Source organism: Marmota monax, unplaced genomic scaffold (genome assembly GCF_021218885.2).
Source record: "Marmota monax isolate L192 unplaced genomic scaffold, Marmota_monax_Labrador192_F-V1.1 WCK01_AAM20220418_F8-fsc00025, whole genome shotgun sequence".
NCBI lineage: Eukaryota > Metazoa > Chordata > Mammalia > Rodentia > Sciuridae > Marmota > Marmota monax.
Window position 1 is genome coordinate 10,814,703 of NW_026691950.1, and position 16,697 is coordinate 10,831,399.

The 16,697-nt window shown below is 36.8% G+C and overlaps 1 protein-coding gene across 2 annotated transcripts in view; it reads right to left on the minus strand.

The window, feature by feature from the left end:
- Positions 1 to 16,697, minus strand: part of Scfd2 (sec1 family domain containing 2) — a 412,892-nt gene that overhangs the window by 252,406 nt on the left and 143,789 nt on the right. For both annotated transcript variants that reach the window (XM_046460660.2, XM_046460615.2), the window contains exon 5: positions 2,632 to 2,881. In XM_046460660.2, the coding sequence (XP_046316616.1) occupies positions 2,632 to 2,881 (250 nt within the window). The remainder of the gene's footprint in view (positions 1 to 2,631; positions 2,882 to 16,697) is intronic.

Here is a 16,697-nt window from a genome sequence, read left to right on the forward strand (position 1 = left end):
CACAGGACAATTATTGTCAAGAGATATTACTGAAATCAACAGAATTTATATTTTCTACTTCTGCTTCAAAAAACTAGATAACTGTTAGATTTCAATGGCTGGAAATAATATTTCAATTTCTTTATAACAGTGCCAAAATGAAGAGGATTCATGTATGAAAACAGGAAGGTATGGAAAACATCTACAAGTAGCTAATATAGACAGATAAAAAAGCACAGGCAATATCCAAAATATTAATGAGAATATTAATTCTCCATTCAGAACCTCATGGGACAGTTGAGCACACATGGTGTAAAACAATATATATACCCAACCATGAGTTACAGAATATGGTAACTTCAAAGGTTACAATGGTCTTAATCTTGAGAAGTATAGAAAAAGGGTTACTTTCTTGATCCTATCCACAGTTAAGAGGGAAAACTGCAGAAACACATAAAAAGTAGAGTACTTGTATTAATTGTTTTCAAAAATGCTTAACAAAATTTTCATCAACCACAAAATATGCACAAGGCATAAAATAAATTCTGCCATTAATAACATGAAAGTCAAGAATGTACACTGGAATAATGTAAACCCAACATTGTAGGCAAGTTCTTCATAAAAGCCAGGTTAACCTAGTTCCAGGATATGCTGAGCACATTTGAAAGGTAATTCAATTATCCCAATATATTTCACAAAACTGAATCACCCAATATTATGCTATTACTTTTTATCCCAAGATGTACCACATTCTCCTCAGCCATCTTAACTGTAAATATAAACCCTTCTATTTAGAAAATTTGGCTTCTCAACATATTTAATAAGAGGCATATCCACACTGGCCATTAAAAAGTCTGTCTTCAGAAATAAAGTCCTGTTGGTGTCTACAGAGGCTGATAAACATCTCTCTCTCTGTGTGTGTGTGTGTACATGCATGTGCATGCGTCTGTTTGAGTGGTTAGTTCACTTATGTGAAAGTTAAGTAACACAACTTCTCCACACTGTTTAAACTGTACACTCCAAGTTAATCCAGGCATAAATGTATACTTAATATTATAAAATATCTCTGAAATTTAAAGATACTAAAATTTCCACAAATTCTTGTTTTTTAATCTTCAATTTTGAGCTTACAAAAATTTTTCTAATATAAACATGAACTCAGACATATTTTAAAAGCAAGAAAATGCAATATTCTGAACAACCATGAATAAAGAAACTAATAAAAAAGGAACTGTTGTGTCAATGAACACCTTTAGTGAATGCTAAAAGAACACTCTTACAGCATGACATTACTTCCAAAAATAACATGGAAACATACAAACGTTATAAAAATCTATCCAAATGACCTCAGTTAAAATATATCGTCTTTGTTGTCTGTTTCTGAAATTATGCTCTTAAGAAGAACTTCCAATTAAATTCACCTAGCATTAAAATTTACTTTAAATTAAAGCTCTGTTCTAAGTACTGTACAAACCATATTAAATCTTCTTAAGTCAATATTCATTTATAGCCAAACAAACCCATTTTATCACGTATAGTGCTGAACTTAATGAAATGGAAACAAATTCCACAAGTTTTGCTCAAGTAGATTTGAAGCTGGCCAACAGTCTCTATTCTAAGCAAGGAAATGTTTCATTTCTGTGGAAACTTTGGTTTCCATCTCATCAGGGTTTCACTTTCCAAAACCAACCACAGGAAAGGTTAGCAGTGGGCACAAAATAAAGCACATATGCAGGAGACACCATGGTTTATGGCACACAGTTCTGAATAGTCTGGAGGCTTTCCCAGGGAGAACCAACACAGGACAAGGGGAAAGTGGAGGATATTCAGTCTTCTTCAGTTGAGCCTTTCTGAATGAAGAGGTCTGTATGCATCTGAACACACACACACACACACACACACATACACACGTACACATGAACAAAGGGAAATTTGCTGTTTTTAAAGTACTGATGTTTTACACATAAGTTTTAATAACTTCTCACTCCCAGACTTGGGCTCAATCCATAGGAATAGAAATATGTTTTAACCAAACTACTAGTTTGAATTTGACACAACATACACAAATGGGTGTTTTTATGAGTTATATCATAGGTATTGTTGGAAATGAAAACAGATGTTATGTTATTTAATTATATATTTCCCCCAAACTGACATAAACTACTTACTGTAATGTTAGGGCATCATTTGGGATAATAACAATTAATTCAAATTGAAATGAAGTATGAAAAGACAAAATATGAGACTATTCCTGAAAATGGCAATTTTCAACCCTGTAACATTGTATAACATCTTAATAAAAAAAAACAGTGTTAAGTTTGAAATGACAATCTCAAGAAAAACATGCAATAGAAACCCTTAGTATAAGATGTGCCACATTTTCTTTTTTTCCTTAAATACAACATTATTCTCATAAGGAAAATGAATTCTGATGCTCATTTAGAAAGAAAGCCATTTCACTACCACAACTAGAAAAGAAAAACACCACAGTGAAAACCTGACTCTACAGGTGGCTGGCATTCCTCAGGCCTCAAGAGATTCTGAATGATGCCAAGGGAGATGCTTATATCCTCTTCTTGAAATAGCCTTTACTTTTAACTCTGTTTTCTATATCATTGGTGTTTATGTCCTATAACTTTGTCGAACACTGACCTGTAATTTTTTGAAGCAAAGGTGACAACTCGGACTCCTCACAAAAAGCCTGAGCCAATGCTTTCTTCACTTTTTCTTCAGTATCTCCCAGGTCTTTGTCCACCACAAATTCTCCAGTGACAGAATGAATATATATGAGGAGGATCAGCAGCTCCTCAAGGTTATAGTCATCATTGGTCCTCTGGGTTGAAGGCTTAATCATAGGTAGTAGCTGACTTAATACAATAGACATTGATGATTCCCCAATGCTCTGAAATAGAAAGTGATAATAGGAAAATATGTCAATCTCATACAAAGACACAATTTATGCACCACAATTAGTCCAAAAATAGCTTGCAAACAAGTCTATGATTCTCACTGACCACACTGTTTTTAATTTATGTTTATTTGTCCTAGAGAGAATATTGCAAGAAGTTTGTCGTAAAAGTTGTTGTTTTGTGAGCTCTAGTTTTGTAAAATGGCTGGTTACTATTGCTTAAACAAACAAGAGTCCACTAATTTTAAAAATAAAATGTTAAGTATTTCAGACACTTGAAATTCTAAATAAAAATAATATATTGTAAAATCATGTAATTTTTTAAAAATAAACAAATATGGCAGATCTATACACACAAATTAATGCTGACCCTCCCTTATAGAATCACCTCAGATTTTGCAACACTCTTTTTTTAAAACTCTAATCTGTTATATATGACAGCAGGATGCATTTCAATTCATATTACACAAATAGAGGGCAATTTTTATATCCCTGGTTGTACACAAAGTAGAGTCACACCATTCGTGTTTTCATACATGTACTTAGGGTAATGATGTCCATCTCATTCCGTCATCTTTCCTACCCCATTGAACCCCCACATTTCCCTGCCCTCCCCTTGGCCCTATCTAGAGTTCATCTAATCCTCCCATGTTCCCCCCCACACACAACCCCATTATGAATCAGCCTCCTTGTATCAGAGAAAACATTTGGCATTTGGTTTTGGAGGATTGGCTAACTTCACTTAGCACAACATTAAAATCATGGTATTTGCAGGTAAAAGGATGGAGTTGGATATTCTCTTTTAATGCTGAATACCATTCTATTGTGTATGTATACAACATTTTCATTATCCATTCATCTACTGAAGGGTATCTGTGTTGGTTCCACAGTTTAGCTATTGTGAATTGTGCTGCTATAAACATTGATGTGGCTGTGTCTCTACAGTATGCTATTTTTAAGTCCTTTGGGTACAGACCCGAGGAGTGGGATAGCTGGGTCAAATGGTTCCATTCTCAGTTTTCCAAAGAATCTCCATACTGCTTTCCATATTGGCTGCACTAATTTGCAGTGCCACCAGCAATGTATGACTGTGCCTTTTCCTCCACATCCTCACCAACACTTATTGTTGTTTGTATTCTTAACAGCTGCCATTCTGACTGGAATGAGATGAAATCTTAGAATTTTTTTTTATTTGCATTACTCTAATTGCTAGAGATGTTGAACAGTCTTTCATATATTTGTTGATTGGTTGTATATCATCTTGTGAGAAGTGTCTGTTCAATTCCTTAGCCCATTTATTAATTAGGTTATTTGTTGTTTTGATATGAAGATTCTTTTTAGTTTTTTATACACCCTAGAGATTAATGCTCTATCTGATGTGTGTGGTAAAAATTTGCTTCCCAAATATAGGCTCTCTATTCACCTCACTGATTGATTGTTTTGCTGAGAAGAAGATTTTTAGTTTGAATCCATCCCATTTATTTATTCTTGATTTTTATTCCTGTGCTATAGAAGAATTATTATGGAAGTCAGGACCTAATCTGACATAATGGAGATTTGGGCCTACTTTTTCTTGTATTAGGTACAGGGTCTCTGGTTTAATTCCTCGGTCCGGTCCTTGATCCACTTAGAGTTGAGTTTTGTGCATGGTGAGAGACAAAATTTCATTTTGTTGCATATGGATTTCCAGTTTTCCCAGCATCATTTGTTGAGGAGGCTATCTTTTCTCCAATATATGTTCTTGGTGTCTTTGTCTTATATAAGATAACTGTAGTTATATGGGTTTGTCACTGTGTCCTCTATCCTGTACCATTGGTCTACCAGTCTATTTTGGCACCAATACCATGCTGGCTTTGTTACTTTTGCTCTGTAGAATAGTTTAAGGTCTGGTATAGTGATGCCACCTGCTTCACTCTTCCTTCTAAGAATTTCTTTAGCTATTCTGGATCTGTTATTTTTCCAAATGAATATCATAACTGCTTTTTCTATTTCTATAAGGTATGTCATTGTGATTTTGATTGGAATTACATTAAATATGTATAGTGTTTCTGGTAGTATGGTCATTTTAACAAATTTAATTCTTCCTGTCCAAAAACGAGGGAGATTTTTCCATCTTCTATGGTCTTCTTTAATCTCTTTCTTTAGTGTTCTGTAGTTTTCATTGTAGAGTTCTTTTACCTTTTTTGTTGATTCCCAAGTATTTTTTTTTAGGTTATTGTAAATGGGGGTAGTTTTCCTCATTTCCCTTTCGGAGGATTTGTCAGTGACATACAGAAATGTCTTTCATTTATCTGTGTTGATTTTATATACTGCTACTTTGCTGAATTCATATATATTCATATATTCTTAGTTATAGAAGTATTCTTGTGGAATTTTTGGATCTTCTAGGTTTAGTGATGCCACCTGCTTCACTCTTCCTGCTAAGCATTGCTTTAGCTATTCTGGGTCTCTTATTTTTCAAGGTGAATTTTATGACTGCTTTTTCTATTTCTGTGAGGAATGTCATTGGGATTTTGATTGGAATTGCATTAAATTTGTATAGTGCTTTTGGTAGTTTGGTCATTTTGACAATATTAATTCTGCCTACACAGGAACAAGGGAGATATTTCCATTTTCTAAGGTCTTCTTTAACTTCTTTCTTTAGTGTTCTGTATTTTTCATTGTAGAGGTCTTTTACCTCTTTCATTAAGTTGATTTCCAAGTATTTTATTATTTTTGAGGCTATTGTAAATGGGGCAATTTTCCTCATTTCCCTTTCAGAGGATTTGTCACTGATATGCAGAAATGCCTTTGATTTATGGGTTTTGATTTTGTATCCTGAATTCATTTACTAGTTCTAGAAGTTTTCTGGTGGAGTTTTTTGGGTCTTCTAGGTATAGAATCATATCATCAGCAAATAGTACTAATTTGAATTCTTCTTTTCCTATCTATATCCCTTTAATTTCTTTCATCTGCCTAATTGCTCTGGCCAATGTTTTGAGAACTATGTTAAATAGAAGTGGTGAAAAAGGCATCCCTGTCTTGTTCCAGTTTTTAGAGGGAATGCTTTCAATTTTTCTCCATTTAGAATGATGTTGGCCTGGGGTTTAGCATAGATAGCTTTTACCATGTTGAGATAGGTTCCTGTTATCCCTAGTTTTTCTAGTGTTTTGAAAATGAAGGGGTGCTGTATTTTGTTGAATGCTTTTTCTGCATCTATTGAGATGATCATATGATTCTTATCTTTAGGTCTATTGATGTGATGAATTACATTTATTGATTTCTGTATGTTGAACCAACCTGGCATCCCTGGGATGAATCCACTTGATCAAGGTGTACTATCTTTTAGATTTTTTTTTCTTTTTTTGTATTCGAGATGCCAGAATTTTATTGAGAATTTTTGCATCTATGTTCATTAAAGATACTGGTCTGAAGTTTTTTTTTTCTTTGATGTGTCTTTGTCTGGCTTTGGAATCAGGGTGATATTGGCCTCATAGAAAGAGTTTGGAAGTGCTCCTTCTTTTTCTATTTCATGAAATAATTTGAGGAGTATTGATATTAGTTCTGCATTATAGGTCTTGTAGAACTCAGCTTTGTATCCATCCGGTCCTAGGCTTTAATTGGTTGACAGGCTTCTGATGGCATCTTCTATTTCACTGCTTGAAATTGATCTGTTTAAATTGTGTATATCATCCTGATTCAATTTGGGAGAACCATATGACTCTATAAATTTGTTGATGCCTTCGATATTTTCTATTTTATTGGAGTACAAGTTTTCAAAATAGTTTCTAATATCTTTTGTATTTCTGTAGTGTCTGTTGTGATATTTTCTTTTTCATAATGTCTGTTAGTAATTTGAGTTTTCTTTCTCCTTCTCTTCGTTAGCATGGCTAAGGGTCTATCAAGTTTATTTATTTTTTCAAAGAACCAATTTTTTGTTTTTATTGAGAATTTTTGCATCTAGGCTCATTTTTTCAATTGTTTATTTCATTTCAATTTCATTGATTTCAGCTCTGATTTTAATTATTTCCTGCTTCTACTAATTTTGGTGTTGGTTTGTTCTTTTTTTTCTAGGGATTTGAGGTGTAATGTTAGGTCATTTATTTGTTGATTTCTTCTTCTTTTAAGGAATGAACTCCATGCAATAAACTTTTCTCTTAGTACTGCCTTCATAGTGTCCCAAAGATTTCAATATGTTGTATCAATGTTCTCATTTACCTCTAAGAATTTTTGAATCTTCTCCTTTTGCAACCCATTGATCATTCAGTAGCATATTATTTAGTCTCCAGGTATTAGAGTAGCTTTTATTTTTTATTTTGTCATTGTTTTTTAGTTTCATTCCATTATGATCTGATAGAATGCAGGGTAGTATCTCTATTTTTTGTATTTGCTAAAAATTGTTTTGTGTCATATTATATGGTCTATTTTAGAGAAGTATCCATGTGCTGTTGAGAAGAAAGTATATTTGCTTGTTGAAGGATGAAATGTTCTTTACATGTCAGTTAAGTCTAAGTTATTGATTGTATTATTGAGTGTCCCAAGATGGAGGTGGATTAGGCCTGGGCTCCTAGGTGGGGGTGGGGGGTTGGCAGACCCAGACCTACCCTGGGCCTGGGTCTCATGCAGGTGGGCAGAGGAGGATCTGGGCTAGACCTGAGCTCCATTGGGTGTCTGCTAGTGGCAGGATGGACCCAAGCCTCCATATTCTTTAATATTATTTTTTAACACACTCTGGAAAATATTGCTCAGAAAATATTTACAACAACAAAGTCATTTTCTGCTAAATTTTATTAATAGAATAAGGGGTAAAACTGAGTAATGTCACTTAAGGCTCTAGATTTGTTTCAGTGAATGTGAAGGTAGTTCACCTTAAAATTTTAAAAATTTATATTTTATCTCTCCATCAACTTTTTCAGTGATTTTTTAGCAGAGAATTTTCAAATTTTTTTAATGTGATTATAGCATTGCATTACTAGAAACTACTTAACTCCCAAGGAACTACACTCAATCCTAATATAAATTTTTGGTGAATACACAAATTCTAATTTTAAAACTCATAATTTAATTTCACTTATAAAACAGCCCCATAAAATTAAATTCCATTATTTGTATTTATATTCAGATCAGGGGCCAAATTATTACAACTTGCAACTTACCTCAGAAGTGTTCTCTGAGCACCTACTAAGTTCCAGCTACTATTCTAGGTCTAAGGATATAACAGTGAGCAAACATTCCCTGCTTTCATGTTGTTTACATTCTAATGGGAGAAACAGATAATTAAAAAGCTAAAGAAGAAAATACATAGTGCAGTAGCCAGTGGTAAGTGCCATGGGGCCTCAGGGGTGTGTATATGTCATGTACATGTGTGCATGTATATGCAGCCACTATTTTGTATAGGTCGAGCCAGGTGAAGAAGAGAGTACTGGGAAGGGCAAAGACTTGTAGAAACTCTCAAGAGAAAGTTAACAGTAAACAGCTGAATGTTGTTCCATACTGGAATGAGCACGCCAAGTGAGCTTTTCTAGTCATTTCTACACCTGGACAAATTTGGATAGATCATGTTGAGGTTAAGGTTCCCAATTATATTTTGTATACACATAAAGACATACACAGAGAAGTACATCTGTTGCCATTTATTTCCACTGAAAGTCTTGGATGTTCGTAGTGTACCGCTCAAAAACAAAATGCTAAGTATTTGGACTGGATAAGGTAAAAATGGAAAAGAACAGAGATTTTACTGGCATATGGTGACAGGGATGATTTACCAAGTATAAACAAATACACTCCTCACAAGTAACAAGGCCGAAAGGCTGCAGGCACTCTATGACTGTCCCATCGCCCAGAGTGTCTAGAGAGGAAACCTCAGGGGCTCTTTCTTTACTTTACTAGCTGCCAAAGTAATTTAAACAAAAGGAGCCATATGGTTGACCTGTTCAAAAAGGGCCACGAAGACTGCCACTTGCATTTTTGCTTTTGACTCTCCAACTCCTTGGATGTCAGTGAGCACTTCCCATCATTGCTTTATATCCCATTTCTAAAAAGCAGGTATATACCTAAGTATCTAACCTATAGGAGCCCTGTGGTTCTCTCCCCAGAGTAGAAAGTTTTTCTAAAAGACCATTTGAAAAAGTAAACCAGGGTAAGATAATCATCAATCATTTGTAAGTTTTCACACACTACCATCTGACTTTCTGGACTTCATGTAAGTCACTGGTCTATGATAGGGGCCAGAGTGTAGAATCCCCCCTCAGTGAGACTCTAGCAGACTTATGCTACACACCAATTTCAAAACTTACATTTGAAATCTGCTTATTGCAACCCCAGAAACCAAAAATTAAGTTGAACACAAAGCCAAGAATACAAACCAGAGGCATAAAGTATGGTGGGGAAAAAAAAGAGAGAGAGATTCCATTTCAGAAAGTGAGATTCCAATCCTGATTCTTTCATTAACTAGTTCCTTGATTTCTTGGGATCTTTTCATCTCTAAAATGACATGATCTGACTAGAGGAGGGTAGAGCAATGAGTGACATTTTGCTCAGATCTTCATTTTCATTTTCTTCGCTCCCTCCCCTTCCTTTTTTTACTTTAGCATTGGTAGTAGAAGGCAGCACTTTGTATTCTTAATATTCACTACTCAGCAAAATTTAAATGCTCAGCAAAGAAAAGCTTTACCATAGATGTGGATAAACAAGTTCAGAAATAGCTAAAGGTGCATGTGTAATGTGGGTTGGCACATTTCCTAATTTTGCCCACTGAAATGATCTGAAAGTGATGGCACCTCAGTAGCAATAAGCACATCTGGTAGCCAGACCTTGGTTTCTAATATCATTCTCCAAGAAAAGAAGCCCAGGATCTCCAGAAAAATGAATGATTCGAGAGATGGTGCAGGAAACACACAAGATGAACCAACGTTAGAGGCAGAAATCAAGAAAATGCTCAAAAAATGAAAGAATCAGAACCTGTCAAAAAGACACAGGAATCAACTAAAAGACTTCCAAATGACTGAAGCTGGGGTCATTTGAACAACAGTTGTATTTGTTTAAACCTAAAGTATACAATACGGGCTACGGTTGTGGCTCAGCAGTAGAGCACTCACCTAGTGCTGCAGTCCAGCTGCAGCAAAATAACCGGGGGGTGACGAGCAACTTGTGTACATTGATACAGCAGGAGTGGGAGCTGTTTATTGTAGGACAGGAGGGGTATATATACATTACACACAGCTTATCTTAATTAACATAAACTAGATACAGCAGTCAACCAATAAGGAATCTCCACACTTAATGGCTCGCTGGAGTTACTTCACAAACCACTCCCTCTGGCAAAATGCCAGGCACCATCTTGACTTGTTTACAGACTCTAACATTTCCCCCTTTTGTTTAATTTAAATAACGACCATAGTGGTTTTTACACAAACACCACAAATAATCTGCTACAAGCGGAAGGGGAGGATACAAAAATGCCACAATACCAAGCCAATTGATGGCTCCATGCAAGAAGCCCTTGGAAAAATTATGCCAGCAATGACACCATTTGCAAAGATACCGAGTTACAATTTGTTGTAGATTACAGTTTGTTGTCTCAGTCCAGGTAAAGCAGTTCAGGTAAGTTCTGTAGGAAACTAGCTTAAATCACAGTCCAGGTAAGTTCTGCAGGCAGCTAGCTTGATCCGAAGTTTCGTCCAGTTCTCAGCAACACTGAAAATTCTTCCACCCTCGTCCTCACCGGCACTGGGATGAAGGCAGGAACTCCGGCAATGATGCTAAAGAAAATCCCGTCTTCCGCCTGCAGCCTCCCAGGCAGCCCCAGATGGCCCCAGGGAGAGTCCAGGAGTGTTCCGGACTCAAACTGCCACTGGGCACAGGGAGCAAGAGCCTGCGAGACTGTGCCTCCGGGTCAGGTTTGGATTTGAGCTCTCGAAGTGGCGTCCCGCTCCCCGGGCAGGGGGCAGGGAAGAGACGGCTGCCACTGCTTGGAAAGTCCTTGCTGCGCCATGACCGGCTCGAGCACGTGGCAGCCGCGCGCTGATTCACGCACCCTCTGGTAACGAAAAGTATTCAGTAATAGCCTTTTGCTGCAACTTTTTTCCTGATAATCCTTCCTCCTCTGAACTTTCTTCTTTCTGACTAGAGTTCCTGGGCTTCTGTCAACACATGCCCTAACTATTCTTGGTTCCACTGGGGTGCCTCTTTCCCTTATCAATTTACTTAATACCCCTTCCATATTTTCATCACAAAGACAATACAATGAGACAAAACAAGACACAAACATACTGTATCAATCCTCTCCATTTTCTCGAAATGGCCATTTTTCCTCTCGCCCTATCTGTCTAGGGACGAGCAGATTTGCTTCCGTCCTATCTAGGGATGGGCAGCATTTTTTCGTCACTTACCCCTGAGTGTCCCGGGGCTCCCGGTACGGGCCACAATCTGCAGCAGTCCGGCTGCAGCAAAATAACCGGGAGGTGACGAACAACTTGTGTACGTTGATACAGCAGGAGTAGGAGCCGTTTATTGTAGGACAGGAGGGGTATATATACATTCCACACAGCTTATCTTAATTATCATAAACTAGATACAGCAGTCAACCAATAAGGAATCTCCACACTTAATGGCTCACAAACCACTCCCTCTGCAAAATGCCAGGCGCCATCTTGACTTGTTTACAGACTCTAACACCTAGCACCTGCAAGGCGCTGGGTTCAATCCTCAGCACCACATAAAAATAAATAAATAAAATAAAGGTATTGTGTCCAACTACAACTAACAAAAAATTTTTAATAAAAATAAAGTATATAAAAGACATCCATCAATCAATAAGTATAAATGTGGAGAAGAGACAAGCCTTCCTTTAAAAACTCCAAATTACTTATGTAGATACTCTCTCCTTAGGAGATGGGGCTTATTTCTCCGAATCAATTGTATATGTCCATAGTCATTTGTTTCTAAAGAAGAGAATATAGAAAAGACAAGAGCAAAATAACTTGACCTTATCTAGGAGAACAAGGTTGACATAACCAGTGGTGTCATATTATTAACCCTAACCATGGACTTCACTTTTGCAGTGTTCTTTCCCCAGACCCATAACTCAAGCCCAACCATAACAAAAACATCAGACAGATCCCAACTGAGAACACTGTATAAAATGCCTGACTTACACTCCTCAAAATTGTCAAGATCATGAAAAATAAGGATCAACTGAAAAACTGTCACATAGCCAATGAGACTAAAAAACCATAACTACAAAATGTAATGTGGCATCCTGTATGGGATACTAGATCAGAGAAAAAAGGAAGAAAAACTAATAAAATCTGAAAAGTCTGGAGTTTATAGTTGATATTAATGTACCCGTGTTGGTTCCATAGTTTTAAGGAATGTACTACAGCAATGTAATATTATAATAATAAGGTGGAGGCTATATAGAAGCTATATCTGTAAAATGGAAAAAGCACCACGAATACCTGATTATTAGGCAATGCGATAACAAAACAACATGTGTATAACATTGAGACAAATTGTTTCAACTACTCTGTGGTTTAGAATAAAGCACTAGCACAGTCTTTGGAAGGATTCTAACATAAGGTGACACCGTCTTTCCTGAGGACTAATTTAGCAGAAAATACCTTATCTTATTTAGGAATACACAATCACAGATTTGCTTCATCAGGTTGTTTTGGAGATATAATGACAAAAGTAAGCCACCCAGCCCAGTGCTCGGCACAAAGCCCCTTATGAATATCAACTGTGATTGCTACCATTCCCCCACCAGGAGGGCTGATGGAGGAACAGCCTACCTTCTAGGAATAGGAAGTCGTCTCAAAGGAGGGAAAGAGCCTACAAATACTGGGTTTGAAACTACACCTCAGAACTCAACTGCAGCCCTTAGTAAAAGGTCAAAGGAAAAATAAACATTATTAAATACCACCACTGAAAACAGAGAAGCGCAGCAAGCCATGACCAGTCAGGGGAAAATGGCTTCTTTGTAAAGTACCTGTGATGAAGTTTCTCAGTCACTTTATATAAATGGGCTTCCTAGTAGGAGCAGGGAACTAGAGCTGAGTCTAGAGTGAATAGACCTCTGTTTGTCTGCAGTCTGTAGCTCCTGTTGTTCTTGAATCAGTCCCCAATGACTCCACACAAAAGCCTTGTGTAAAATGTGTTATCTTTAGAAAAGCTGACTTTTTGGCTGAATTAAAACACCTCTGAGAAGCTTAGTCTCTGTTCTGGCATAAGCAGCATACTCCATATGACTGCAGGGCAGGCCAGGCCAGGCTGGCCCCACACCTGCTTCTCTGAGGCCAGAACCTGGAGACAGTGGTCGAAACTCCACGCCATGGCTACAGAACCTATCTCTGAAACTCCTCCCAGCCACGGTGTGCACAGGCATATGGGATGTTGCCAGTGAGGACCCAAGAAAGTGCCCAAGGGCCTTCTTCACCAAAACATCACTTACCTAAAACCTGTCACAAGGCTTTAAACTCCTGTAACTAAAGCCACTCTGTTTCTTTTGGGCAATGGGCTTATTTTTATATACTCCAGCAATATGCAAAACTATAAATTAGTATGTGTAAGATAATCATGGATGTACTCATGCATCAACAAATACATCAATACATATTAATTGTGCACACAATATGTGCCAAAGCCTGTGCTATGCTCTGGAAATACAAGAACAAAGCAAGACACAAAATTTAAGGAGCTCACTGGTGAACAGTGGTAGGAATCAACTGCTATGGCAGTATTAGAAATAAGTTCTTTAACAGAGGTGTACATTTAGTTTAGAAACACACCTAAATCCTGGAAGAGGTGCACCTCAGCTAACTCTTAAAATAGTTAGCATCTAATATCAGGGAAGATCAAGGCTCTAAGAATGAGTAGTGGAATGGAATCCTCCCTTCATTCCTTTAACAAATATCCAATATGCAGTTATTAAGACTGTACAATAATTATGGGCCTCCAAAGAAGCCCATGCCCCAGGCCCTAGAATCTGTGAATATGTTACTTGATATGGCAAAAGGGACTTCGCAGATGTGATCAGAGCTATAGATCTTGAGATGGGGAGATAAACCTGAATTATCTGAGTAGGTCCAAACTAATCACATGAATGCTTAAAAACAGAGAACCTTTCTCTGCTGTGATCAGAGAGATGTGATGATGAAGGGTTAGAAAGATGCAGCGTTGCTGGCTTTGATGGAGGAAAAAGAACTACAAATGCAATGGGCCTGTGAAAGCTGGAAGGGGAAAAGAAAGGAGTTCTCTCCTACAACCTCTGTTAAGAAATACATCTCTGATAACATCTTCATGTTAATCCAGTAAGACCTCCAGGAATATAATGTAATAGATGTCTACTGTCTTAAGCCACCAAGTTTGTGGTCATATGCTGGAGCTGCAGTAGGAAGTTAGTGTCGGTGGTTTGTGTGAAGTAGGGTATGAGCCACTGCACCAGAGCAGAGAACTGGCCCGTGGTAGGCCTGGATGTTTGCCCCCTCTAAAGCTCATGCTGAAATTTAATTGCCATTAATACAGTACAAGAGATGGATCTTTAAGAGGGATCCACCTTTGGAGTGGAATTTCTGCTACTATAAACAGGTGAGTTCTGCCACCTCTTGTTCACTCCTGGCCCTTCCACCTTCCACTAGAGGATGATGCAGCAGGAAGGCCCTTGATAGATGCAAACACCTTGATATGGACTTCCCAGACTCTAGAAGTATGAGCCAAAATCTTCTATTCATTATTAATTACCCAGTCTTGAGTGATCTAGTACATCAGCACAAAACAAAGCAAGATGTAGGGCTCAATATATGTTTGCCAAATGATTGCATGAACAATCAAGAGCAAGTGTGAACAGGACCTCAGTGGTACTTCTTTCTTTTGTACCACTAGAGCCAGTGAGTACCTTCAGATATGATAGAAAGGGAAGGCTTCAAGACACTTCAGAATTAAAACCTTCTAATTAATGATTTTGCCTACAACTACTCAGTCCAAAACCATGAAGTCTCCTAAGCTAACATTTATCAGATCCAGAATGATCACATAGGACAGTGGTTTTCCAAGTGGGGCACTTAGATCCCTGAGATCCCTGAGACCCTATCAACAGGTCCATGAGGTAAAAATTATTTTTATAATAATACCAAAACCTTCTTTGCCTTTTCCATTGTGTGGACACTTGTACTAAAACTGCAAAAGCATAATGGGTGAAATTGCCAATAACTTAACACAGACTAAGTCTGTGGCTCCAAACTATGCTAACAGTTACTATTACACTCTGCTACGTATTCATAGTTGGAATTAAAATTCTGAAAAAAGATGGTTTCACTGAAGAATTTAAGTTTCACTGAAAAGTGTCCCTGATGAGAGTAAAATTATTAACCTTATGAACTCTCAATGCTTAAATATCTTTTTCATATTCTGTGACAAAAAGGAAACCATATATGAAGCACTTTACTGCATACCACCGTATGGTGGTTATCTCTAGAAAAAGCCCTAGTGCAACTGTCTCACTTATGAACTGAACTCACTGCTTCCTTCCTGCAAAATCCCATTATTTGAAATAGTGATGGAGAAAGTATGATTATTAAGAGCTGGGTATTTGGCAAGCACGTTCTCAAAACTGAGCAAAGTGAGCCTGTTCCTTCAAGGAAAACAACTGATGCATTTATTGTAAATGACAAAATTCTGGCTTTTAAGCGAAAATTGAATTTTTGGAAAACTTGTATCTGTCATTGCCAGATTCTCTATTCTTAAAGACTTTTCTGATGAGATAAGTGGTGATGTTAAAGTGTGATTTTTTTTGAACTGTAAAATAAAATGTATCAACATTCAGAAGATCTATAAAATTCAATTGACCAATGCATTCCAAATGACCAGGCACAGGATAAAAGATCCATACAAAATAAAGGTAAGCCAGTGTACGTAAAGTAAATAGGTACGAAAAGCTCATTCATGGTTTCCAGTTCCACATCACAACTTACCTTTAAGAGATCACTATCTATAGAGTTTAAATATGGTATCAAAAAAGGATGTCTATAAACATCTGAAAAGGCGATCAAAATATTCTTCCCTTTTCTAACTATGTATCTGTATGAGGCTGAATTTTCTTCACACACTTCAACCAAAAAATTATGGCAGCATATTGAATGAGGAAGCAAATTCAAGAAGCCAGCTATTTTCAAGCAATAAGACATTTAATAGATTTTCAAAAACATAAACCAATGTTATACTTGCTTTCTTTTTTATTTTGGAAAATAGTTACTTTTCATAAAATATGTTATTTATATTAGCATGTAAAGGGCTATTACTTTGTAAAGGAATAAAATAATATTTTTAATTTTCTATTCTAATTTCTAATATTACATATTCATATTAATATTTAATAAATTTCAAGATGTTACATCCTAATGGGAAAGTTTATTATTTTCAACTTCCCTTAGCAGAACTGTAGAAAAATGGTGGCAAACCAGCTTCAACTATGTTCTTAGAGAAGAAGGCCAAGCAACAAGATAGAAGGAAGATAGGTTCCTGAATCAGGGCTTCTCAAAATTCAATGTGCATATATATTACCTGAGAATTTTGTTAAATTTATTAGGTCTGGGATAGGCCCTGAAGATCCTGAACTCTTCACAGGTTTCCAAATGAATGTCAATGCACCCAATTATTTCTAGACCACAGCATAAAAGTGAAATAAATGATCCTATTTGAGTCACTGTATGTGTTCTTCTGATACAGAACACTTTAACTTGAATACTAAATAATATGATTCATAAATGCATCATCTCTAGCCAAATTTTTTCCTTTGTTCCAAATCCAATCTATTAGACTTTTCCATTGTATATCT